The 22,235-nt window shown below is 41.9% G+C and overlaps 1 protein-coding gene across 2 annotated transcripts in view; it reads left to right on the top strand.

Moving 5' to 3' along the window:
• Nucleotides 1-4,542: 4,542 nt before the first annotated feature.
• Nucleotides 4,543-22,235, top strand: part of SEC23IP (SEC23 interacting protein) — a 34,892-nt gene continuing 17,199 nt past the window's right edge. The window contains exons 1-10 of one of the 2 annotated variants that reach the window (XM_024555538.4): nt 4,543-4,783; nt 9,739-10,262; nt 11,116-11,338; nt 12,376-12,569; nt 13,496-13,585; nt 15,502-15,622; nt 16,755-16,844; nt 19,625-19,766; nt 21,252-21,460; nt 21,813-21,931. In XM_024555538.4, the coding sequence (XP_024411306.2) occupies nt 4,624-4,783; nt 9,739-10,262; nt 11,116-11,338; nt 12,376-12,569; nt 13,496-13,585; nt 15,502-15,622; nt 16,755-16,844; nt 19,625-19,766; nt 21,252-21,460; nt 21,813-21,931 (1,872 nt within the window). In that variant the 5' untranslated portion in view covers nt 4,543-4,623. The remainder of the gene's footprint in view (nt 4,784-9,738; nt 10,263-11,115; nt 11,339-12,375; nt 12,570-13,495; nt 13,586-15,501; nt 15,623-16,754; nt 16,845-19,624; nt 19,767-21,251; nt 21,461-21,812; nt 21,932-22,235) is intronic. The other variant, XR_002974375.4, reaches the window with a different exon arrangement.

The raw sequence follows: 22,235 nt of genomic DNA, 5'->3' as shown, positions 1-22,235 counted from the left end.
CTTCTGGTCGAGATGGTGGCATAGGCAAACATGGTTCACCTCTTTGTAAAACCACAACAAAATTATGACTAAAATATAGAACAACCATTGCTCAGAACTGACAGCAATTGAGTTGAATGGAAGTCTGACAACCACAGAATTAAAGAAACCACATCCATGCAGACTGGTAGGAGGGGTGCAGTTGCGGAATGGGCTTTTATCCATGTGTGGTGGAGAAAAAGTCAGGGGGGATATCTTGGGGGTGAGAAGTCCCAGCCCAGGGTTCCAGTGCCAGGAAGATAAGTCTCCACTTATCTGGCTGCAAAAACCAGAGGGGATTGAGTCAGTGGAAGAAACTTCTGGAGCCCCAAGCAGTTCCTCTTAAAGAACCTACATATGGATTCATCTACTCAGACTCACTCCCTCTGGGTTCCAGTGCTGGGGTGGTAGCTTGAGGGGCACCAGTGAGTGCAGGCAGAGGCTGAGGTGTCTGGCATCAAAGTGAGCAGAGGCCATTGTCCCTTTGCTGAGCCCTCTCCCCACAGAGCTGGCAGACTGGTGGCATATCTAAGATTCCTTCAACTTGGCTAACACTGTTTGACCCACCTTGGAGATCCCCAGAGACTCTGCCCCATCCAACTTACAGGCTCACCCAAGCTGCTTTTCCATATGAATGGCTGGTCTTAGCTCATGCAGCACAATTTCCTAAATCCTCTCCAACAGCAGCAGCTGGCCTCAGTGAGCACCAGGCCTGGAACTTGAAGCCTAGCTTCACAGCTTGGCTTCGCCTGGAAATCTTCAAGCCCAGCACAAGTAGTAGCCACCTCAGATTTCTTTATAACTCAGGCAGGGTGATCCCAAGTAAAACACAGGTGGGGGCTAATCTTGGCCTACACCATCCAGGAACCCCCAGGGGCCAGTGCACCCAGAGGTCAGCTAGAGACCCTGTCAGAACACCCCCCCCCACCCCGTCCCTGTCCCTGCACAGCTGATCCTCCATGGAGGGTTTATGTTGATGGTCAGCGGTCACAGCCAATCCTTGCATCTTGACTGGCCTGGGTAAATCCGTCCCATTGACCTGTCAACAGCAACCAAGGCTCAAGAGGAGGGTGCACTCAGCCCACATGGAGGGCGCACCTTGAGCACCTAGCTTGGGGGAAAGGGGAGGCTGTGCCACTGAACCCTACAGGACACCTACTACATTAGGCCACACTACCAAGACAGGGGGTCAAAGCAGTTCTGCCTAATACATGAAAACAAACACAAGGAGGCTGCCAAAATGAGACAAAGAAACATGGCCCAAATGCAAGAACAGATCAAATCTCCAGAAAAAGAACTAAACAAAATGAAGATAAGCAGATGCAGAGTTCGAAACACTGATTATAAGGATACTCGAGAAACTTAGTGAGGACCTTAACAGTGTAAAAAAGATCCAGTCATAAATTAAGGATACACTAATTGAAATAAAGGACAATTTACAGGGAAACAATAGTTGAGTGGATGAAACCGAGAATCAAATCAATATGGAACATAAGGAAGCAAAAATAACCAATCAGAACAGAAAGAAGAAAAGAGAATCCAAAAAAACAGGAATAGTGTAAGCAGCCTTGGGACAACTTTAAGCAATCCAACATTTACTTCATTGGGTGACAGAAGAAGAGAAACAGCAAGAAATTGGAAATCTATTTGAAAACATAATGAAAGAAAACTCTAATTTGGTGAAGGAAGTAGACATGCAAGTCCAGGGAGCACAGAGTGTCCCAAACACTATGGAGGAGAAGAGGCTCCCAAGACACATCATAATTAAAATGTCTAAGGTTAAAGATAAAGATGGGAGGGGGAGTGTGGGAGAACCAGTGAGAGGTGAGGGGATTACGAAGTACAAATAGGTAGTTACAGATTAGCCATGGGGCTGTAAAGTACAGTGAGGAAAGGGAGTAGCTGAAGAATTTATGTGCATGACTGTGGACATGAACAAGAGTGGGGGGGGGTTGCCTGAGGGATGGGAGTTGCTGGGTGAAGGGGGCAAAGGGGGGAAAATCAGGACAACTGTAATAGCATAATAAATAAAATATAGTTAAAAACAAGAACTAATGTAAAATAAAACAAAACTCTGTCTCTGTAGTCAACAGACCTGAGGCTTTGTTTCTAAGATTTTTTGATGCAGGTCAGAACTCCATTATCTTCAAGGCTTAATGCTTACGGGAGTGGTTGTGCAAGGGCTTGTCTGAGAGTCTGAGGCCATTCTCTGGCCCCTTTGTTCCTCCTGTCTGCCACACGACAAGCCACATGCCAAGACAGAAAAGGTCAGAAGAGGGTCTGAACTGCATGAGCAGTGATGTGCTAGGGGGAGAAAGGTCACCCTGGGGGTAAGGTCCCAGTCTCTAATTGTCTGTTGCTAGGCACCCAGGGCTCTCTGAAATGGCTCCCTTCTGTACCTGGCCTCTTGCTCCTACTCTGCTCATGTCTGTCTAACTCCCCACTTTTCATCTCAGCTCCCGGCTTTCTCCCACTTGCCCACAGGGCTCCAGCCATACTCTAACCTATATTTCTCTTAACACCCAAATTGGCATCTCAGCGTATCTCTAAGAACTGTCTTACCGCTTCCTCCAAGCCCTCCTCCCCAAGCTTTTCCAGTTAATTTCTACTAGTTGTCTCCTAGGTATCAACTTTGATTTTGCTTCTTTAGAGAAGCCTTTTATTGACAGTCTGATTGTTTGAAATATTTGTTATCCCTCCCCATAGAAAAATTATACCTCACTCTCTTGAGGGGAAATTCTACACTATAACTTTCATCACACTTTAATTTATTGCTATTATGGGTTTAAGTGTCTGTCTTCCTGGCCGACAAGACAAGTGCCAAGAAGAAGGGGTCTGTGTCTACATGATGGTACCCCCAGAGTTTAGTATACTGCCTTGCCCATTCTCAGTCATGACACGGACTCTCTCCTGCACAAACTCGAGCATGGCTGCTCGCAGCTTAAGGCCATGTGCCTAGGATGACCCCTGTCCCCTTTAAAATGCCTGCCTGAGAAAGCTCAACACTGCAAGAAGAATTTACTGTTTGTTTCAGCCAAAACCTGGTGATTGGTACATAGTCCCCTGAAACCCTTCTTAAAGCAGTTACTTTAGAAAGCATGCAATTGTAAATCCTTTCTCCTCCCCTTTGGGATACAAATCATGCAGAACTATCTTCTCAAGGACTGGAGAGTTGTCTCCTCCCAGTTGGTGTGTACCTTGCTCTAACTTGTGTCACTGCCTGTCGTAAAGGGAACTTGGTTGCCCCTCCAGATGAAGTGCCAATTAACAAACTCAGGTGGCCTAGTCCATTGGACCAGTCCACCTTAGCGCCTTAGCACAGTGTTTAAAAAGTCTCGAGCCTTTTGTTTTGGGGAAGTTTAGTTCACAATGTCCCTCTTCTCCGTTTCAATAGTTAGTACTTAATAAAAATCTATCCTTACTGCTTTTACTAGTGTCTGGTTTTGTTTTTATGGTTGACAGTAAACACTAAATGGTTACTGAGTTAAGCAATAAACAGGTTCTGCATAGGTGTGAACAGCTAGGAGGAGGTGTCATAATTTCAAAGCTTATTTTGAGGTCACCTCTATTTCTCTCTTTGAGAAACTGCTTGTTATTTTTTTCTTTCCTAATTTCTATGAAAAAATGACAATTAGATCCTTATTATCCACAGTGCATTTTGGGGATGAACTAGTCAGTTATCGCAGATATATAGAAAGCTATTTAAAAAGTCACAACCCTAAATTTCAATTACCTGGTTTTTCTCTTTTCCTTTTAAAAGAGATTTTACTTATTTACTTTTAGAGAGAAGGGAAGGGAGGGAGGGAGAGGGAGAGAAATGTCAATGTGTGGTTGCCCCTCACCTGCCCCCCCCCCTCCCCAGGGACCTGGCCCACAGCCCAGGAATGTGCCCTGACTGGGAATCGAACTAGTAACCCTTTGGTTCGCAGGCCAGCGACGCTCAACCCACTGATCCCCACCAAGCCAGGGCTGGTTTGGTTTCTCTTTTAAAAATTTTTTTCCCCCTTATGGCTTATAAACTTAAAAAGTTTTACCATTTCTATTTCTGAGCCAAAGACGAATTCAGTTCAATCCAGAAAAAACACGTAGGCAGGTCAGATATGGGTGACTTTGGCTACGCCTTGGCTACAATTGCTCCCGCATCTCTTCCTCTCTGCCTGCGGACTGCGCCCTGCTACCTGCTCCTGCAGGCTTCTGCCGTCCCTCCAAAATGTTTGCCAGTTACACGCTCTTGTCAGCACTTTTAAAAAGCCCAGAGCGCACCTTTCAATTCAGGACTTTAAGAAGTAACTTGTGCCTTGATTCAGAACCTACACCGCTTCCTCTCCCGCGATTCTGCCCCGAGCGTTGGACTCCGCCTCCGCCTCCAGCCTCGCCACCGTAGTGGCCGAGGGTGTCACGTGCTGGGACTTGTGCTGGAAGCCGGCCCCGCCATGTTAACTTACGGTGGCTCCAGCTGGGGGCAGGAAGAGAGTCAAGGACCGTCCGCTGTTCCGGTCCTTGTGCGCAAGTGCGGAAGTGTGTTGGCCCCGAGTGTGACTGGTTTCCGGCCGGTGGTGCCTTCCCGGCTTCCCGGAGACGTGTAACGGGTGGTGGGCCACAGCCATGGCTGAAAGGAAACCTAATGGTGGGGGCGCCGCTTCCACTTCCTTGTCGGGCACTAATTTACTCTTCTCATCCTCGGCAACGGAGTTCAGCTTCAATGTGCCCTTCATCCCCGTCACCCAAGCCGCCGCTGCCTCGGCCTCCTTGCTCCTGCCTGGAGGTAGTGAGGAGATGGGGGTCTGGTGGGCCGAGTGTGTGGGGGAGGCGGGTGAGGGGCGGGTGATTGGGTGGCGACAGTCGGACCTCAGGTTTTCCTTCTGTCCCGACCCGGCCCCTTGCGTGGCCAAGTTTGAGTGGCCTGGGTGCTTTAGGACCTTGGAGGCGGGGTCAGGTCACAAGACTTAACTTTGCTCTTCGTCAAAGGACCCCTGTTCCGGGTGCTGGACACCACCGCGCTCCACAGATTTTTATTGCACACTTCCTGGTATGCCCGGTACTTTCGGGGAATGCACAAGAAGCAGACGGTGGTCCCTCTTCTAGGATACAGTAGGGTCTCTCCTAGGGTAGACGTGTAACATTTGCAAAGTTGAGATACAGAATGCAGTCCTCGTCTCTCACAAGACGCTGCAACACTTCCTGTAGGGCTGTTTCTTGTTCTTTTTGGTCCCACTCCTGTGTGCACCTTAACTCCCTGTTCACATTTTTATTACTGCAGCGAGATTGCTTTTTAGCGACTGCGTGGGACAGCCCGGAGAGTGGTGTTTAGGAGCGCACACGGCTCCTGCCCTGGCCCTGCCACTCACTTTCTGTGCGACCGCAGGCATGCTGCTTTACCTCTCTGTGCTCACTTTCCATTATGTGCAGCCTGATAGGGCTGTAATGAAAAGTGAATTAATTTTCGTAAGGCCCTGAGGATAGTGCCTGGCACATCGTGTTACATAAATGTTTGCAAAATAAATACACATGTCTATTTGGATTGTGGGCTTCTTGAAGTTCGCAGCTCTGACTTATTTACCTTTTTATTCCTAGGATATTTAGTGACTAGCATATAGATCCTCAGTAAATGCTGACCATTTTCCCATTGAGTAATTTATTCTTGCTTGGAGGACTGAGAAAGTTTTGTTGGAGAAGTGAAGGGCAAGCTGGAGGCAGTTGTACCTGCAGATTCCCTTTCCTTTGTGTTACGTTTCTTCTTGGTGCTCGTCACCACCTGACGTGCACACATACTTATCTTACCCCTCTAGAATGTAAGCTCCACTAGAGCAGGGATTCATACCTGGAACGGGTCCTGGAATGCTGTAGACCAATTTTTCAATGGATGCTTGTTGAATGAATGAAAGGCTGGGAGTGAGGAATATGCTCGTCTCGGTTTGACAACGTGGCTGGAAGGTTAGGCATTGCTGTTGTTGGTGAAGGATTGTTGCAGGTGGAGCAGAATGCTGGGGGGGGGGTGTCGGTTGCAGGAATAGACAAGGCCGCCACGCGGCTTTAGGATTGTCCCCTGCTTCACAAATGCTTGGTCCAGGCCCACCCACCTTGCTGTACAGTGTTTGGTCTGTGTGTGTCGCTGTCAGCTAGTGCTAAACATTTTCGTCGTCGGGTACAGGGTGACTACATATTTTGAAAACTCTGGTTTCTTGGACATAACTGATTTTGTGGTGAGAAAATTAATATTTTTTTGGAACTGCAATTCTGTACAATTATTTCTCCATCTCTGAAACAGATTTGATCATTAGAAACCCATTCAGAAAATTTCCAGAGACAAAGGAAGCAACAGTTAATCCTCTTGGGGAAAGAGATACCTGGTACGGAGGAAGTGGATTGAGTAGCTTCTGTTTACCAGGCCTTGTTCCATGTGTCTGGGAGACCCAGAGCAGATGGCATTGCCCACAGTGATTGCAGGGTACGTGTACACACTACCCAACTGTGTGAGCAGTTGGGATGCAGGTTCATAATGGCTAGAGAGGGGGATGGATAGGCTGCTGTGGGTTTCAGTCTGGCTTCCTGGGAGAGGACATCCCTTGGGCCTCAGGGCCTCAAGGCCTCACAGAGGGAAGTGATTCTCGAGCTCAGTGTAGAGATTACGGAGTCTGGAGAGGCAGGCGTATGTAAGAGTCTGAGGTTTGAGAAAATTTGCCCATCTGGCAGGATTTGGTGGTAGGTGCTCACATTCTCTCTCCTCCCCCATCTTCCTTTCTCCCTGTCCCTTCTCCCCTCCCCCGGTAGACCAGTATGACTAGAGGGTGTGTGGGGGACCAGCTTGAGTGGTCAGTGGGGACCAGATCATGAAGGGCCTCGATAGCACATTGAAGAGTTTGTAGTCACCCTTGATAAACAAGACAGCGAAATCAGAGGTGTGTTTCAGAAAGACTGGGGTTTTCTGAGGTTGCCCTGGAGTAAAGCTGACTGTAGCAGGAGCAGTTAGCCTGGAGGCCATTGTGAATCAGGCAGGAGTGGATAGCACTCTAGCCTTAGCCAGCCACATCGAGTATGGAGAGCAGGGAATGGATGTGGGAGATTTTCAGGCTATGAAATCGTTGGGACTTAGTGACTCATTGGTGGCCAGGCTGTCTAGCATGGGGACTCCTTCTCCTAGTTCAGTTTTAGCTTCCAGACCTCGCTCCAGCACCTGGCACATAATGGATGCTTTGTATATATTTCTTGAATGAGGATCTGAATGATTAAATGGCGGGGATGAGAGAGAGGGAGGAGTCTGAGCTGTGAGGTTCTGGTGTGAGAGGATGGATGGATGTTGAGATAGTGAGACATGGTAAAGGAGCACGAGGAAGGGGACGGTGATGATGGTAAATTCTATTTTAGGCATACTGAGCTTGAGGTATATGTGACTGAGCCTGCTAAAAGTATTGAGGAAGCAGGTGGAAAATAGGTTCTGGAACTAACTAATGAGAACAGTCGTTTGAGATAGAGTTGGGAGCATCACAATATTCAGATCATATGGGCAACTATCATAATAGGTGCCCATTAAAGGTGTGGGTCTTGATGTCAAGTGTGTTCACATGTAATTAGAAAGTGCCCGTGAGGTGAGGCTGGCATTATGGTGATGAGATCAGTATTGCATTTGTAACTGATGCTAATAATCAGGACAAAGCTTCCTGAATGAGGTTGCTCCCCAAGTTGTCTTAAAGGACGAAAGAGTTTTTTTTTTCCTCCTGTGCTTGTAGTTATTTTTCTTTTCTTTAAGATTTTTTAAATCTATTTTTAGAGAGGGGGAAGGGAGGGAGAAAGAGAGGTGGAGAAACATCAATGTGTGGTTGCCTCCTGCACGCCCCCTACTAGGGACCTGGCCTGCAACCCAGGCATGTTCCCTGACTGGGAATTGAACAGGCGACCCTTTGATTCTCAGGCCCGCACTGAATCCACTGAGGCGCACCAGCCAGGGCAATGCTGGTAGTTATTGAGAGATGAAATACAGGTAAGTCCAAGTGAGGTTTACATGACTGAAGAGAGAGGGTGGCAACTGGAGATACATAAGAAAAGTAGAATGATACAAGCAGACAAAAGCTTTTGTGCAGGAGGTGATATTTTGTTTTTAGTTACAAAGAGACAACCTAGAAGAGTATTTTGAGTAGTGGATTATTTTTGTTAACTTGCTGAAATATAGTGGGAACAACCTAGAAGCTCAAGCCAGAATCTGCCAGCCCAGGGTCCTCCTCCAGCAGATCAGGATGGAGGCTGCTGCTGGAAAGAAGGCCCCCTTTGTCAGGTCTGAAAGGCAGGGACCTCGGTGTGCCCGTGTTCTGGGAGCAAGTCCGCCCCACTGACAGGCTTCATCCTTCAGGAGTAGGAGAGAAGAGGGAATGAGACCAGAGAGGGAAGAGATTAGGAAGAGGACAATAGAAATTACCACAAGCCAAGAGTTTACAAAAGTTTGGATGGAAGAACAGGCTGGACTTTCGAGGCCACGTAGAGGAAAAACTCTTTGATTTTACAGCTTGGTAGCAGAATAGAAATAAAATAGTTGGTGCTGATAATACCCACAGTGAAGATCATGTTGGGCAAAAAGAAGTGAGGGAACTTCTCTTTGTTAGAAAAGGACTTTTCTGGTGAGTTGGCGTTCTCTGATGACAAGTTATCTGGTTGTGATACTCTGTGATTTTAGGGATGGCAGTTCATGGTTGACCTATTTTACCTTGTGAATACAAATACCACATGTTCATTTGTACATTTGTACGGTCTGTGCTTTGCTGATAAGAGCACTGACATACCCCTTCTTTAGTTTCTTGCCATTACTGTAGAAATAAAATAATGTGTATTGGATGGTGGAATACTATTTGATTTCTTACCAGGGAACAAGAGCATTTAAAAGAACATGTAAAAATAGTAGGTATAGATTTTGTTTCTATTTTTAGAAACTTCTATATACAAATGTGTAATTTCTATATACTTACAAAAGAAATAACACGTAACTGTTTATGTTCATTTAAAATGTATGGAAAGGTATGGGCCAAAATATTGTTAGTGGTGATTGTCTCTGGAAAATGGGCTGATGAATGAATTATAATTTTTTTCTTCCTTTTTTATTTCTTTTCTTGTATTTATTTTTAATTTTTAGAAAGATTTATTTATTTTTAGAGAGAGGGGAAGGGAGGGAGAAAGAGAGGAGAGAAACATGTGTGAGAGATACATTGATTGGTTGCCTCTTGCACAACCTCAACTGGGTACCTGGCTTGCAACTCAGGCATGTGCCCTGACTGGGAATCGAACTGGCGACCTTTCAGTTCACAGGTCGGCACTTAATCCACTGAGCCACACCATCCAGGGCTATTTATTTAAAAAAAATTTTTTTTTATTTATTGATTTTTAGGGAGAGCGAGCTAGCGAGTGAGTGAGAGAGACATCGATTTGTTGGTCCACTTATTTATGCATTCATTGGTTGATTCTTGTATGTGCCCTGACTGGGGATTGAACCTGCAACCTTGGGGTATGGGGATGATAGTCTAACCAACTGAGCTACCTGGCCAGGGCCTTTTTGTTGTTGCTTATTCATATTTTTTAGTTTTTCATTTCAAAAAGAAGTTTTCAAAGAAAAAAGTTTTTCATTTTTTTCCTGTAATGCAGAAATGAAAGTTTGAACAACAAAGTAAGAGTTACAAGAGCTAGGTCTTTAGATTGATATACTACTTTTGAAACCATTTACTCTTCTGTCTTTTTCAGAGGATTCCACAGATGTTGGTGAGGAGGACAGCTTCCTAGGTCAGACTTCTGTTCACACGTCTACCCCACAGACATTTAGTTATTTCTCTCAGGCATCAAGCAGTAGTGATCCATTTGGGAATATTGGACAGTCGCCGCTAACAACTACAGTAACATCAGCCGGACAGTCAGCATTCTCCAAGCCCCCAGCTCCTCTCCCTTTTGCAGCCGGATCCCAAGATGTGTTTCCACTGTCTGGTTCAAAGGCTCAGCATGGTGCTCCACCTTCTTCACAGATGGGAACCAATACTTACTTGCCTTCTCAGCCAAGTAGTCTCCCTCCTTCAAATTTTGGGAGCCCACCCCAAGGAATGCCCCAACATGGGTACAATCCCTATCGCCATACTCCTGTAAGCAGCAGAGCTAACCCTTACATCACACCACCACAGCTGCAGCAGTGCCAAACACTGGGTCATCCCGCCCATCCTCCACCCTCTGGACCCCCTGTGCACACGTACCAGACGCCTCCAGGGTCTTTGCCACCGGTATGGAGACCTGTTCTTGTTTATTTTGTTTTATGAATTATGCACTTTAATTTGTAATCTCTCCCTCAGTGCTTTTTGTAGTCAGTACGATGACACGTCATTTTCAGAGGATAGCTTTGTAAGCTGTATGCTTTGATTCTTACAAGGAAAAAAGAGCATTCAAAAGAACATGTAAAAATAGTAGGTACAGATTTTGTTTCTGTTTTTAAAAACTTTTTTATACAAACATGTTTTAAAGGTAGCGAATTGAATGGTTCACATTTTAGTTTGTATTATCTGTATTGAGGCAGTAATTGATTTTAATGATTTAATCTGTGCCAATATTTCCAGATTTGAGTGCTAGATACCAATAATTAATGGGATCTAAGGACCAGTGAGAATCAAAGCAATTATTATCCTAACGGACTGCCAGCTTCTCATTTTTTAATTACACTATTCAATCTAGATACTCAATTACAGGGACCAAAATTAACTACTCCAATGATTTCTTTTATTTACATTTACGGAGTTTGGATCTAGACTCTGTCTCAGGAGAGAGATAGAATAACATTTACATTGGGTAAATTTTATGCAATTTCCTTACCCTTTTTTCCCCAACTGATATCCAACTGACTTCCAAGGGGCAATCAACTAAATCAAAAAAGGGAAACAGTTGAAAGAAGAACCCAACCCAGAGTGGCAGAGATAACAGTATTATGATAAGAACACAACATAACTTTACTCTTGGGGATAGAGAATGGGTTTCATTTTATTTAATTTAAATCAGACTGATACACAGACTCTTGATAATGGGTCTGAAGCCTACACAAAACTTCCTTGGGACAAGCGTGACGGTCTTTTTTATCCCCTCCAGATTCCTCCTTCAGTGCAGTCAGCGTTGTCCTCTCCAACACAGCAGCAGGCACTTGCTAGACCTATGGGTCCCTCTGTGCAAGTGCCACCTCCTTTTCTACTTCAGAACCAATATGACCCTGTTCAGCCGCACTGGTTTTACTGCAAGGAGGTCGAGTACAAACAAGTGTGGATGCCTTTCAGTGTGTTTGACTCTTTGAATCTTGAAGAAGTCTATAATTCAGGTAAGCGCTGATTATGCGTCATTATCAACATACCTGATTTTAGGGAGAGAAAAAATGAAGGGTGGTTAGCCATGGCTTACTTTTTGTGAATGTCACATTGCTCAGTCCTCGTAGATCCCACCAGACTCTGTACGTTAAGATGGTGATACTAATATAAGTCCTGAGTTATTTGAGCAAGTTATTTGAAGAAGTGTTTTAGTAGAGGCTTTTTGAATCAGAGAAATAGAGCAGTTCATATAATCTAGGTGTCAATTTTCTTTTTTGGGTGTCAATTTTCTTATTTCCCTTATTCATTTGTAGCTATAGGGTATTTGTAAAGTGTTTTCTCTGGAAATTTTATTTTTTAAGATACTGTGGGGGAAAAAGTGACTGCCCAGCTGAGTCACAGAGCTGCTGTAATGACGTCTGTGGAAATAGCCAGTACACAGGAGCGCCCTAGGGCTCTGAGAAGTCTTGCAGCGTAGAAATAGGCTTTTCTGTGTATCCTGATGAGACTCTATCGTGAGACTTAATTACCTATTAATATTCTTTAGAAATATACTTCATGAGTATTGCTGCTTCGGTTAAAAAAAAATCTACCAGTTATTTCATTTATTTTACCATCACGTTTTAAAAAAAGTTTGCTCTGGCTGTTTCTTCACTTAAGAAGAATCATGCCCTGGCCCGCGTGGCTCAGTTGGTTGAGTGTTGTCCCTCAAAACGAAGGATTGCAGGTTCGATTCCCACTCAGGGCACACACCTGGGTTGCCATCCTGGTCCCCAGTGGGGCATGTGTGAGAGGCAGCCAGTCAATGTTTCTCTCACATATCAATGTTCCTCTCCCTCTTTTCCCTTACCTTCCCCTCTCTCTAAAATAAATAAATAAAATCTTTTTAAAAAGTCATCATTTTGATCAGCACAGATTAATCTAAAATATTTTCAAATAAAAATGAGCTTAGTTCTTTGTCTTTCAGGATCAGTCAGTCACTGTATTCATTATTTATTACTTTTAAACATGCCTTCTAACTGTCGGGTTAAAATGTGGACTTTGCATCCAGTGCAGCCAGACCCTGAGAGTGTGGTTCTGGGCACGGACGGAGGGCGCTACGACGTTTACCTCTATGACCGCATGAGGAGAGCTGTGTACTGGGAAGAGGAGCCCGCTGAAGTGCGACGCTGCACTTGGTTTTACAAAGGGGACACAGACAGCAGATTTATTCCCTATACAGAGGAGTTCAGTGAAAAACTAGAGGTATGTGCGCTTTATTCCTTTATGCTTTTGTTTAAAAAATGTTTAAAAAACGTAGGCCCTGTGTGCATTGGAGCCTCAGGTTTTACCACTCACAGGGAGCAGACTTTGTTTACAGGAGAACCTATCTTGATCCTGTGCACAAAGATCATCTTTGGTGTCAGAAAGTTGCCGGCAGGAGTGAACTGCAGCTCTGCCTTTGTTGCTTACCCTTGTGTAATCTCGTGCAACTGTAATCTAGTGAATTTAAAAGGCCTGCTAGGGGTTGAATTGTGTCCCCTCCAAAAAAGATAGGTTGAAGTCCTAATCTCCGGTAGCTCAGAATGTGACTTTGTTTGCAAATAGGGTCATTGCACATGTAATTATTTAAGATGAGGTGATTGTGGGGTAGGGCGGGCCCCTTATCGCATATAACTGGTACTTTAAGAGGACAACGTGTTAAGACAGACATAGGGAGAACACTCTGTGAAAATAGAAGATTGGAGTGATGCACCTGTAAGCCAAGGGATTGTCGGCCAGCCACCAGGAGCCAGGGAGAGGTGAGGAAGGAGTTCCCTGTAGGTCTCGGGGAACGTGGCCCTGCGGACGCCTTGATGTCAGACTTCTGGCCTCCCGAGTGGAGGGAGTAAATTTTTGTTGTTTTAAGCCTCCCAGTTTGTGGAGCTTTGTTGTGAAAGCTCTAGAAAATGAACTGACTGTCTAATCTTGGTTTTTGCCTCTGTGTAATGTGGATAATATTATTTAGAAGTGATTGAAAGTAATTAATTAAATGAAGTAACATATGTAAAGTGATAAGTAAGGTAAGCAGTACATGAGAGCTGCTGTTACTGTTATTTTTATTACCATAATAGTTATAATTTTTTTCTACTTTTTCTCTTAGCGTGTCATAGATTTGTAATAATGAATATATGTTGTTTCCATTATTGTAGGCCGAGTATAAAAAAGCTGTAACCACAAATCAGTGGCACCGCAGATTAGAATTTCCAAGTGGAGAGACAATTGTTATGCACAATCCAAAGGTAATGGTATTTTTTAAGATATTAAAGTTTTTAGGTTAATTAAAATAATTATTTTGCAGAACATGTTTGATAAGTGTTTGTTTTTATTTTTGCAGTAGGGATAGATTTATAACAAGGGCATTGCTTTTAGGTTTATAGTTCACATTGATCATAGAAACAAAAATAACATTTAAATTTGGCTCATGAAGTTTCTGTTTATGGCGAAGTGTTAGCTGAAGCTTAGTATGCACTACACAAGTTGCTTGATAATTTTTTGCACTTGATCAGATGTCAGCGGACTTTTTCTGTAAAGGGCAAGAGAGTAAATATTTAAGGCTTTTTATGCCATATGGTCTTTGTTGCAGCTATCAGTTCTGCCTTTGTAGGCTGAAAGCAGCTATAGACATTGGGCATGGCTATTTTTAATAAAACTTTATTTGTCAAAACAAGCAGTGGGCCAGTTCGGCCTACAGGCCCTAGTTTGCCCACCATGCCCTTGATGACAGTTTGTTTGAATCTTTGAAATGTAAAATATGTTTTTCCTTTTTATTTGTACTGTCTTTAGAAACTTTTTTTCTTCTGCTTATTATTTTTAATGTACTGATTAGCTACAGGTTCCCCACTTGCAAAAAGATTTACCTCCCTGGGACATATTTTAGATGAAGTGAGGTAATTTATGCAAAAGTATCTAGCATAGTGCTTGGCATACAGTTGCTCAGAACACAGGCTATTTATTTATTACAGGAAAGTATAAAGTAACCTATACTCTAACCACCTCTGTAGTCCTTATTGATATTAAAATAAATAAAAATAGCCCTGGCCAGGTGGCTCAGTCAGTCCCATACATCAAAAGGTTGTGGGTTGGGACACATACCGGAGACAACCCATTGCTGTTTCTCCCTCATACTGAAATCTATTTCTATCTCTCTCTCTCCCCCTCTCCCCCTCTGTCTCTTTCCTTTCCTTCCCCCCTCCCTTCCTACCTTCCTCTCTCTCTAAAATCAATAAAAAAACATTCTTGGGTGAGGATTAAAACAAAAACATAAATAAGTAAAAATAAAAACATTTATGTGTCAACAAAGTTTAAACAGTATAAAAAGGTATGAAATGAAAAATATCCTCAAAATAACAGCCTCTTAATTCTTCATCCCCCAGTATCTCCTCTTGATGGTAACCACTCTTATCCTTTTGTTTTCAATTTTTTTTAACTTTGTGTTTTGTGTACAAACACAAAATTTTACGTAATGTTTTGCATGATTTTTTTGAAAGAAATATTTTCATATGACATCAGGTTTAATTTAATACAGTTGGATTTAACAAAATATATGTCTTCCTGCCCTGGCTGGTGTGGCTCAGTGGATTGAGCGCTGGCCTGCAAACCAAAGGATCGCTGGTTCAGTTCCCAGTCAGGGCACATCCCTGGGTTGCAGACAGGTTCACCAGTAGGGGGCGCGTGAGAGGCAACCACAAAGTGGTGTTTCTCTTTCTCCCTCCCTTTCCCTCTCTCTAAAAATAACTAAAGTATTTTAAAAAATGAATGTATGTCTTCCTAAAAAGTGGTAAGTAAATCAGTTTTTGGCAGTGAAAAAGCAGTTGTCAATAGACTCCTGTTGCAGGTAACTTTTTCTTAATTTCTCATGTGTAAACTTGGATGTTTATATTACATTTCTAAATCCAGGAGTATTACTTCTGATTTAGTTGTATTATTTTCTAACATTAGTATTGGAAATAATGGTATTGATTTGCTTAGTTTTAATGGTTACTGAACACTGTCAGGACTGTTACAGATTGGTTTTGGGGGAACAGTAGTAGTACTTGGTGTATAAGTTATCCATACTATGAAGGTACTTTATTATGTATTGAAATACATATTTAGCCCATAGTGGAAATGAATTTGGTAGTGAGACCTGTCATAATCCTTCTGTTGTATCTTGAAGGTTATTGTTCAGTTCCAGCCTTCATCAGTGCCAGATGAATGGGGGACCACACAAGATGGACAAACTAGGCCCAGGGTTGTAAAGCGTGGAATTGATGATAACCTTGATGAAATTCCCAATGGTGTGTATAATTTGTTTAGGACCAATGTCATTTCTAGACTTCTCTATTTTAGCATAATTTTTTAGAAAGGACATAAAGAAGCAGTTATTAGGATTACCTGCCATAGTATGCAGAAATCAGCCAGGTTGGCACGTATCTTTTAAACATTTTTATTACCTTGTTTCTTCATTTAGATTCTGTAAAGATATACAAATCATGTAAAGCAGGTTCTAAAATATGTATGGTTGTAAAGAAATATTTTGCTGGTTGAAACTAGGCTTTTCGCTGTGGCTTTGGGCTTGTTTTGTCATGCCTCAGTTTGTTTTTCTTACTTTAGTGCCAGCGTGGCGAATGTTTTCTGTAAAGGCTAAATTATAAATATTTTAGGCTTTGCAGGCTGTATGGATTCTGTTGCATCTATTCAGCTCTGCTGTTGCAGTGTGGATGCATCTGTAGGCTATGTAAACAAATGGGCGTAGCCGTGTTTCAATAAAACTTTATTTATAAAAATAGGCAGTGACCAGGATTTGGACCGTTAGCCATGCTCCAGTGTTTGTCCTTTGGTTTCTCCTATTATACTATTCAAAGTATGGATTTTATTTTGACAATTATATACTTTAAATTTATTTCATTGTCTTATGAAATTACAAAATGAATATACTCATATTATGAATCTGAATGAATAACCACAATAAAATAGTAGATTTAACTTGGGCGATGTTCTTATATATAATATATATGAATATAACAAATCAAAGAAAGGGATTTGGGAAAAATATTTTAAAGTTTTATACTGGCAAATTGCTTCTCCATATGGGGTTCAGTGCCCTGTGGAGTTCTGAAGAAATCACAAGGTTATGGAGCCTCTATAGGTACAAACCTGCTGGTCACCATTTGCTGATAACTTCTGGGGCCAGAGACAGCCTGCTTCCTCCGCTCCTTGGTCCAGCTTACTGCTATTTGCTGAGACAGACTTTCAGTTTTGTTCTTCTAATTTGATAGAGGATAACGAGGCTCATTAGGTTGGAAGGATCATGAATTTTTGGGGAACTTTGTGACGACAAAAGGGAAATCTGAATATTGCTGTTCAATTAAGAAAACCCAAACACTTTTCTAGCTTGTGTGTGTGTGTGTGTGTGTATTTCTTTTGTAGGGGAAATGCCTCAGGTTGACCATTTGGTGTTCATGGTGCATGGCATTGGACCTGTGTGTGACTTGCGCTTCAGAAGCATTATTGAATGTGGTAAGTATTAGTCATTTTACTTCCGTGGAATGATTTGAGAGCTGATAGAGGGATTTCTAAATGTTCATTTTTAAAATGGCTTCCAGCTGAGGGACTGTAAGAGGTGATTTATATGATCACTGGGAATATTAATTTGTACTTGATTTGTTTTTATGACACGTATAACTCATAAAAATCTAGACTGTGAAGAATTAGATGGGATCTTGGAAATAATTGAGCCTTTCTTGTAGCCTCTGTTTGGGCGCTTCTAGCAACTAGGAACACCTGTATATTAAATTGATTTATAGTGAATTAGTGATGAGGAATTGTTTAATGGAAGTGTGAATCTGTGTGGTTTACAGAAATTCTTGAAGATTTTTTTAAAGAATATTTTATTGATTATGCTATTAGAGTTGTCCCATTTTTTCTCCCCTTTATTCCCCTCTACCCTGTAATTCCCTCCCTCCAGCATTTCCTCCCCTTAGTTCATGTCTTTGGGTCGTACATATAAGTTCTTTGGCTTCTCCTTTTCCTATACTATACTTAACATCCCCTTGTTTATTTTGTATCTACCAATTATCTTTCTTATTCCCTGTACCTTTGTCTCCATTTTCCCTCTACCCCCTTCCCACTGATAACCCTCCATGTGATCTCCATTCCTGTGATTCTGTTCCTGTTCTACTTGTTTGCTTAGTTTGTGGGTTTTGTTTTTTTTTTTTAAGATTCAACTGTTGATAGTTGTGAGTTTGTTTTCATTTTACTGTTCATAGTTTTGATCTTTTTCTTAGATAAGTCCTTTTAACATTTCATATAATAAGGGCTTGGTGAGGATGAAGTCCTTTAACTTGACCTTATCTGGGAAGCACTTTATCTGCCCTTCCATTCTAAGTGATAGCTTTGTTGGATAGAGTCATCTTGGATGGAGGTCATGACTTTGTATACTTCTTTCCAGCCCCTTCTTGCCTGCAAGATTTCTTTTGAGAAATCAGCTGACAGTCTTGTGGGAACTCCTTTGTATGTTAACTGTCTCCCTTTCTCTTGCTGCTTTTAAGATTCTCTCCTTATCTTTAATCTTTGGCAGATTTAATTATGATGTGTTTTGGTGTGTTCCTCTTTGGGTCCATATTCTTTGGGAATCTCTGAGCTTCCTGGACTTGCATGTCTGTTTCCTTCACCAGATTGGGGAAGTTTTCCTTCTTTTTTTTTCAAGTAAGTTTTTAATTTCTTGCTCTTCCTCTTCTTCTGGCACCCCTATGATTAAGATGCTGTAAGGTTCAAAGTTGTCCCAGAGGTTCCTGAGCCTCTCCTCATTTTTTTGAATTCTTGTTTCTTCATTGTGTTCTGGTTGAATGTTTATTTCTTCCTTTTGTTCCAGATTATTGATTAGAATCCTGGTTTCCTTCCCTTCACTGTGGGTTCACTGTATATTTTTCTTTATTTTACTTTGTATAGCCTTCATTTCTTCCTTCATTTTGTGACTGAACTCAATCATTTCTGTGAGCAACCTGATTACAAATGTTTTGAACTCTGCATCTGATAGCTTGTTATCTTCTTGTCACTTAGTTCTTTTTCTGGAGTTTTGATCCGTTCTTTCATTTGGACCATATTTCTTTGTCTTGGCATACCTTTACATTGTAAGGCGGGGAGCCTTAGGTATTCACCAGGGTGGGGCAACCTTCTTTGCTGTATGTGGGGGAGGGGTCAGAGGGAACAGTGCTGCCTGCTCAGCTCTCACCTGCTTTCAGTCACTTCCCCTATTTCTCACAAGTGAATTGTGCCCTTCCTGGTGCTGCCCTGGTGCTGATTCCCAGGTGGTGGGCTTTTGTATGTTCTAGGGCCCTGTGGACCCTCCCCAGCGGACTCTCCTGGGAGACTGGCAGTTTCTCCTGCCACCTCAACCCCCATAGTTGTTACAGCCAGAGGTTTTGAGGCTTTATTTCCCCACATTGGAACCCTGAGTTGTGAGGTCTGTCTTGCTCCTCAGTTTTTCCTCCTGGCTTATCTGCACGTGAATGCAGGACTGCCCGGTCTGCCAGCCACCAACCTGCTGCACATCCTCTCCCCCCTGGTTGCCTGTCTCCACCCCTCCTACTGGTCTGGATGAATGTTTCTTCTTTAACCCCTTGGTTGTCAGACTTCCTTACAGTTCAATTTTCTGGTTGTTTTTTGTTTTTAAATTGGTTGTTATCCTTCTGGTATTGTGAGGAAGCAAAGCATATCTACCTACGCCTCCATCGTGGCTAGAAAAATCTGAAGCTTTATTCTTATGTCTGTATAATATTTCATATTTATTGAATACTTAGTATGTGCCAAATATCTTGCATGTGTTGTATTGTGTTGCATTATTTATTTATTTATTTTTATCCTCACCTAAGGACATGCTTATTGATTTTAGAGGGCGGAAGGGAGGGAGAAAGAGAGAGAAATATCTATTCGAGAAACATTGATCGATTGCCTCTTATATGCTTCCTGACTGAGCGCCGAAACTGCATCCCAGGCATGTGCCTGACTGGGAGTCGAACCGGTGACCCTTTAGTTCAGAGGCCTGAGCTCAATCCACTGAGCCACACAACCCAGAGCAAGTTTGTGATAGTTAAACTAATGTTTTGTAGTCATTGACATGCCTCTAAAGTAATGAAAAGGTTAAAAAAACTTACTAAATCTTAGGTTTATTTATTTTTTTATTCTTGAAAAGTTTGTTAGAAAAAATACTGATATAGTTGAGATAATTGCTAACTACTTTTTAAGCTAGGAGAATTTAATTAATATAAGTTGTTGTTTTCCTTGATATTTTTTTGAAGTGGATGATTTTAGGGTGGTTTCACTCAAATTGCTGCAGACACATTTCAAGAAATCTTTAGAAGATCGGAAAATCAGCAGAGTGGAGTTCCTTCCAGTCCACTGGCATAGCGCGTTGGGTGGGGATGCCACAGGTGTTGACAGGTTTGTGGGTTTTGGTAACTTGTTCTTCAAATTATTCAAACTTAGATTCAAAATTTAAACCATAACATGAAATAGTTTATTATGGCTTTAACAAATGTACTGTTTAATTTTAAATTTACACTTGCTCTGACATGTGATTAAATACTGGTTACGTTTATATGCTGCTTTTCTGTGTGTGTGTACATGCACACATGTATAGGCAAGCACATGCGTATGCATATCTTCTTACTATAAATATTTAAGAGAATCTAGGAAATTTACTCTGGTTTTAAAATGCTGATGTTTAGGGGCTTGGCTAGGGGCTGTCCTGTACATTGTCTGTGTTTGGCAGCATCTCTGGCCTCTACTCACTAGATAGTGGTAGCATGTTCCTTCCCACAAAGGAACTGCCAGAAGATGGGTTTAGTCATTGCTAAATGTACCCTGGGGGTAAAACCACTCCTAGTTGAGAACCACTGAGGTAGACGATTGTTTCTCAGTGGGTCTCTTTTGCCAGGACATTTCTTTGTCATGTCGGGTTGTTTCGTGTGTGTTGTATGCCATTTAGTGTCTTTAGTCTAAATGCCACTGAATGCCCATAGCACTCAACCAGGCACTGTGACAACTAAGAATGCTCTCACTCAATTTTGAGTGCTCCTAACTGAGAACCACAGATTTAGGTAATTTTTTAAAAACTTTTTTTAAAGAAGATCTTATGTATTTACCTTTAGAGAGAGGGGAAGAGGGGAAGAAAGATAGGAAGAGAAACATCAATTGGTTGCTTCTCACACACCTCCAACTGGGGACCTGTCCTGCAGTCCAGGCATGTGCCCTGACTGGGAATCAGACTGGTGACCTTTTGGTTAGCAGGCTGGCACTCAGTCCACTGAGCCACACCAGCCAGAGCAGGTAATTTTTAAAAAAAAGTTGAGGTGATATTTATGCTAGGATACAGGGTTAATAACACCTGAATTTTGGTAAATGTCATTATGTTTCAGAGCACGTGATTTAGTAAACCCGTTCCTGCAAACAGCATTCTATTCCTGCTGGGTCCTGTTATGAGGGTGTTTTCTTCTTCTGTGGATGTTTTTGAACTTTACTATGGCCATTCTCAAATCAGGAAGGATTTTCATTCCTTTAAGCTCCTTTCTTCCTGATACTTTCTCTGTTGTCCTTCCCACCCACAGTTTTTGTCATCCTGATTTCCAATAAATTGGAAGACAAATGAAACTATAGGCTTTCTTTAAAAACAGAAATCTTTTTGTAAGCCTTATTTTATATGATAACTCTTCAGAGAATCCCAAAATTCATAGTACAGTTAAAGGCACAAATAGCAACTTTTTTGCTACATCTTGATTTATTTATAATTCTGTCTACAAATCAGCTTATAATTAGTCTGTGGGATTTTTTATGCAGTGTATTTTCAGGATTCAAAAACTAAACTTTAAAAAATTCATAGGTTTAAGGTAGCTACTGACAATATACTTTTTTTTTCTTTCTGAACAGGAATATTAAGAAAATCACTTTACCAAGTATTGGTCGGTTTCGTCACTTTACCAATGAAACCTTGCTGGATATTCTATTTTACAATAGCCCCACCTACTGTCAGAAGATTGTGGAAAAAGTGGGAATGGAGATAAACCGTCTGCATGCACTCTTTATGAGTCGGAACCCAGACTTCAAAGGAGGGATCTCTGTTGCTGGTCACAGTTTAGGTAAAACTGTCAAATATCCACATTTTAAACAAAATATTTCTTGAGTCATCACTGCTTTCAGTGTGGATGGCATTGTTAGTGCAAGATTTAGAATAATCGATTTTAAGTTTAATAAAGAGTAGAAGTGAATGCTTTGAGTTTAGATTCTGCCTTTGCTATGCACCTTTCATGTTACCTAGGAAGACTTTATATTTTAATTTATTCTGCTGTTTGGTAAAACAAGAATATTTGATTAACATCTAATTTTTGTGTGACTTCTGCCTAGGGACTTTGAGAAAAAGTAGGAGGATGTATTTCGTGTTATAAAAAGCACCTAGAGCATTATAAAGCAAAATGTTCTCTTTTTTTTTAGGTTCTTTAATATTGTTTGACATCCTGTGCAATCAAAAAGATTTGGCTTCAACAGAGTCTCCAAGGCCTTTTGCTATTGCTAATGGAGCTGTGAAGCAGCCGCATTTTCAGGAGAAGCAGGTATGGCTCAATTAACATTTAGATTGGAGTTGGAGCTGAACAGTTTTCCAAAAATCCAAACTATTGCTATATATCAAAATACACTGAGGTTTACAAGTGAAATGGAACCATATAGCTTGATGTTGCTGTAAGAAATGGGAACATGAATGACTTTTAAAATTTACATGCTTTTTCAGAATATATAAAACTTTGGATGATAAACTACTAGAAATTGTGATTTATTTATAGAGCGGAATGATTTTACAGTTTCTCTAGATGAGACATTTTATGGGACTTTTTCTGAGCTTCGTAATGTTTCTCCAAC

The sequence above is a fragment of the Desmodus rotundus genome, chromosome 4 (assembly GCF_022682495.2).
Source record: "Desmodus rotundus isolate HL8 chromosome 4, HLdesRot8A.1, whole genome shotgun sequence".
Classification (NCBI taxonomy): Eukaryota; Metazoa; Chordata; class Mammalia; order Chiroptera; family Phyllostomidae; genus Desmodus; species Desmodus rotundus.
This window is presented reverse-complemented; position numbering and strand designations above follow the sequence as displayed.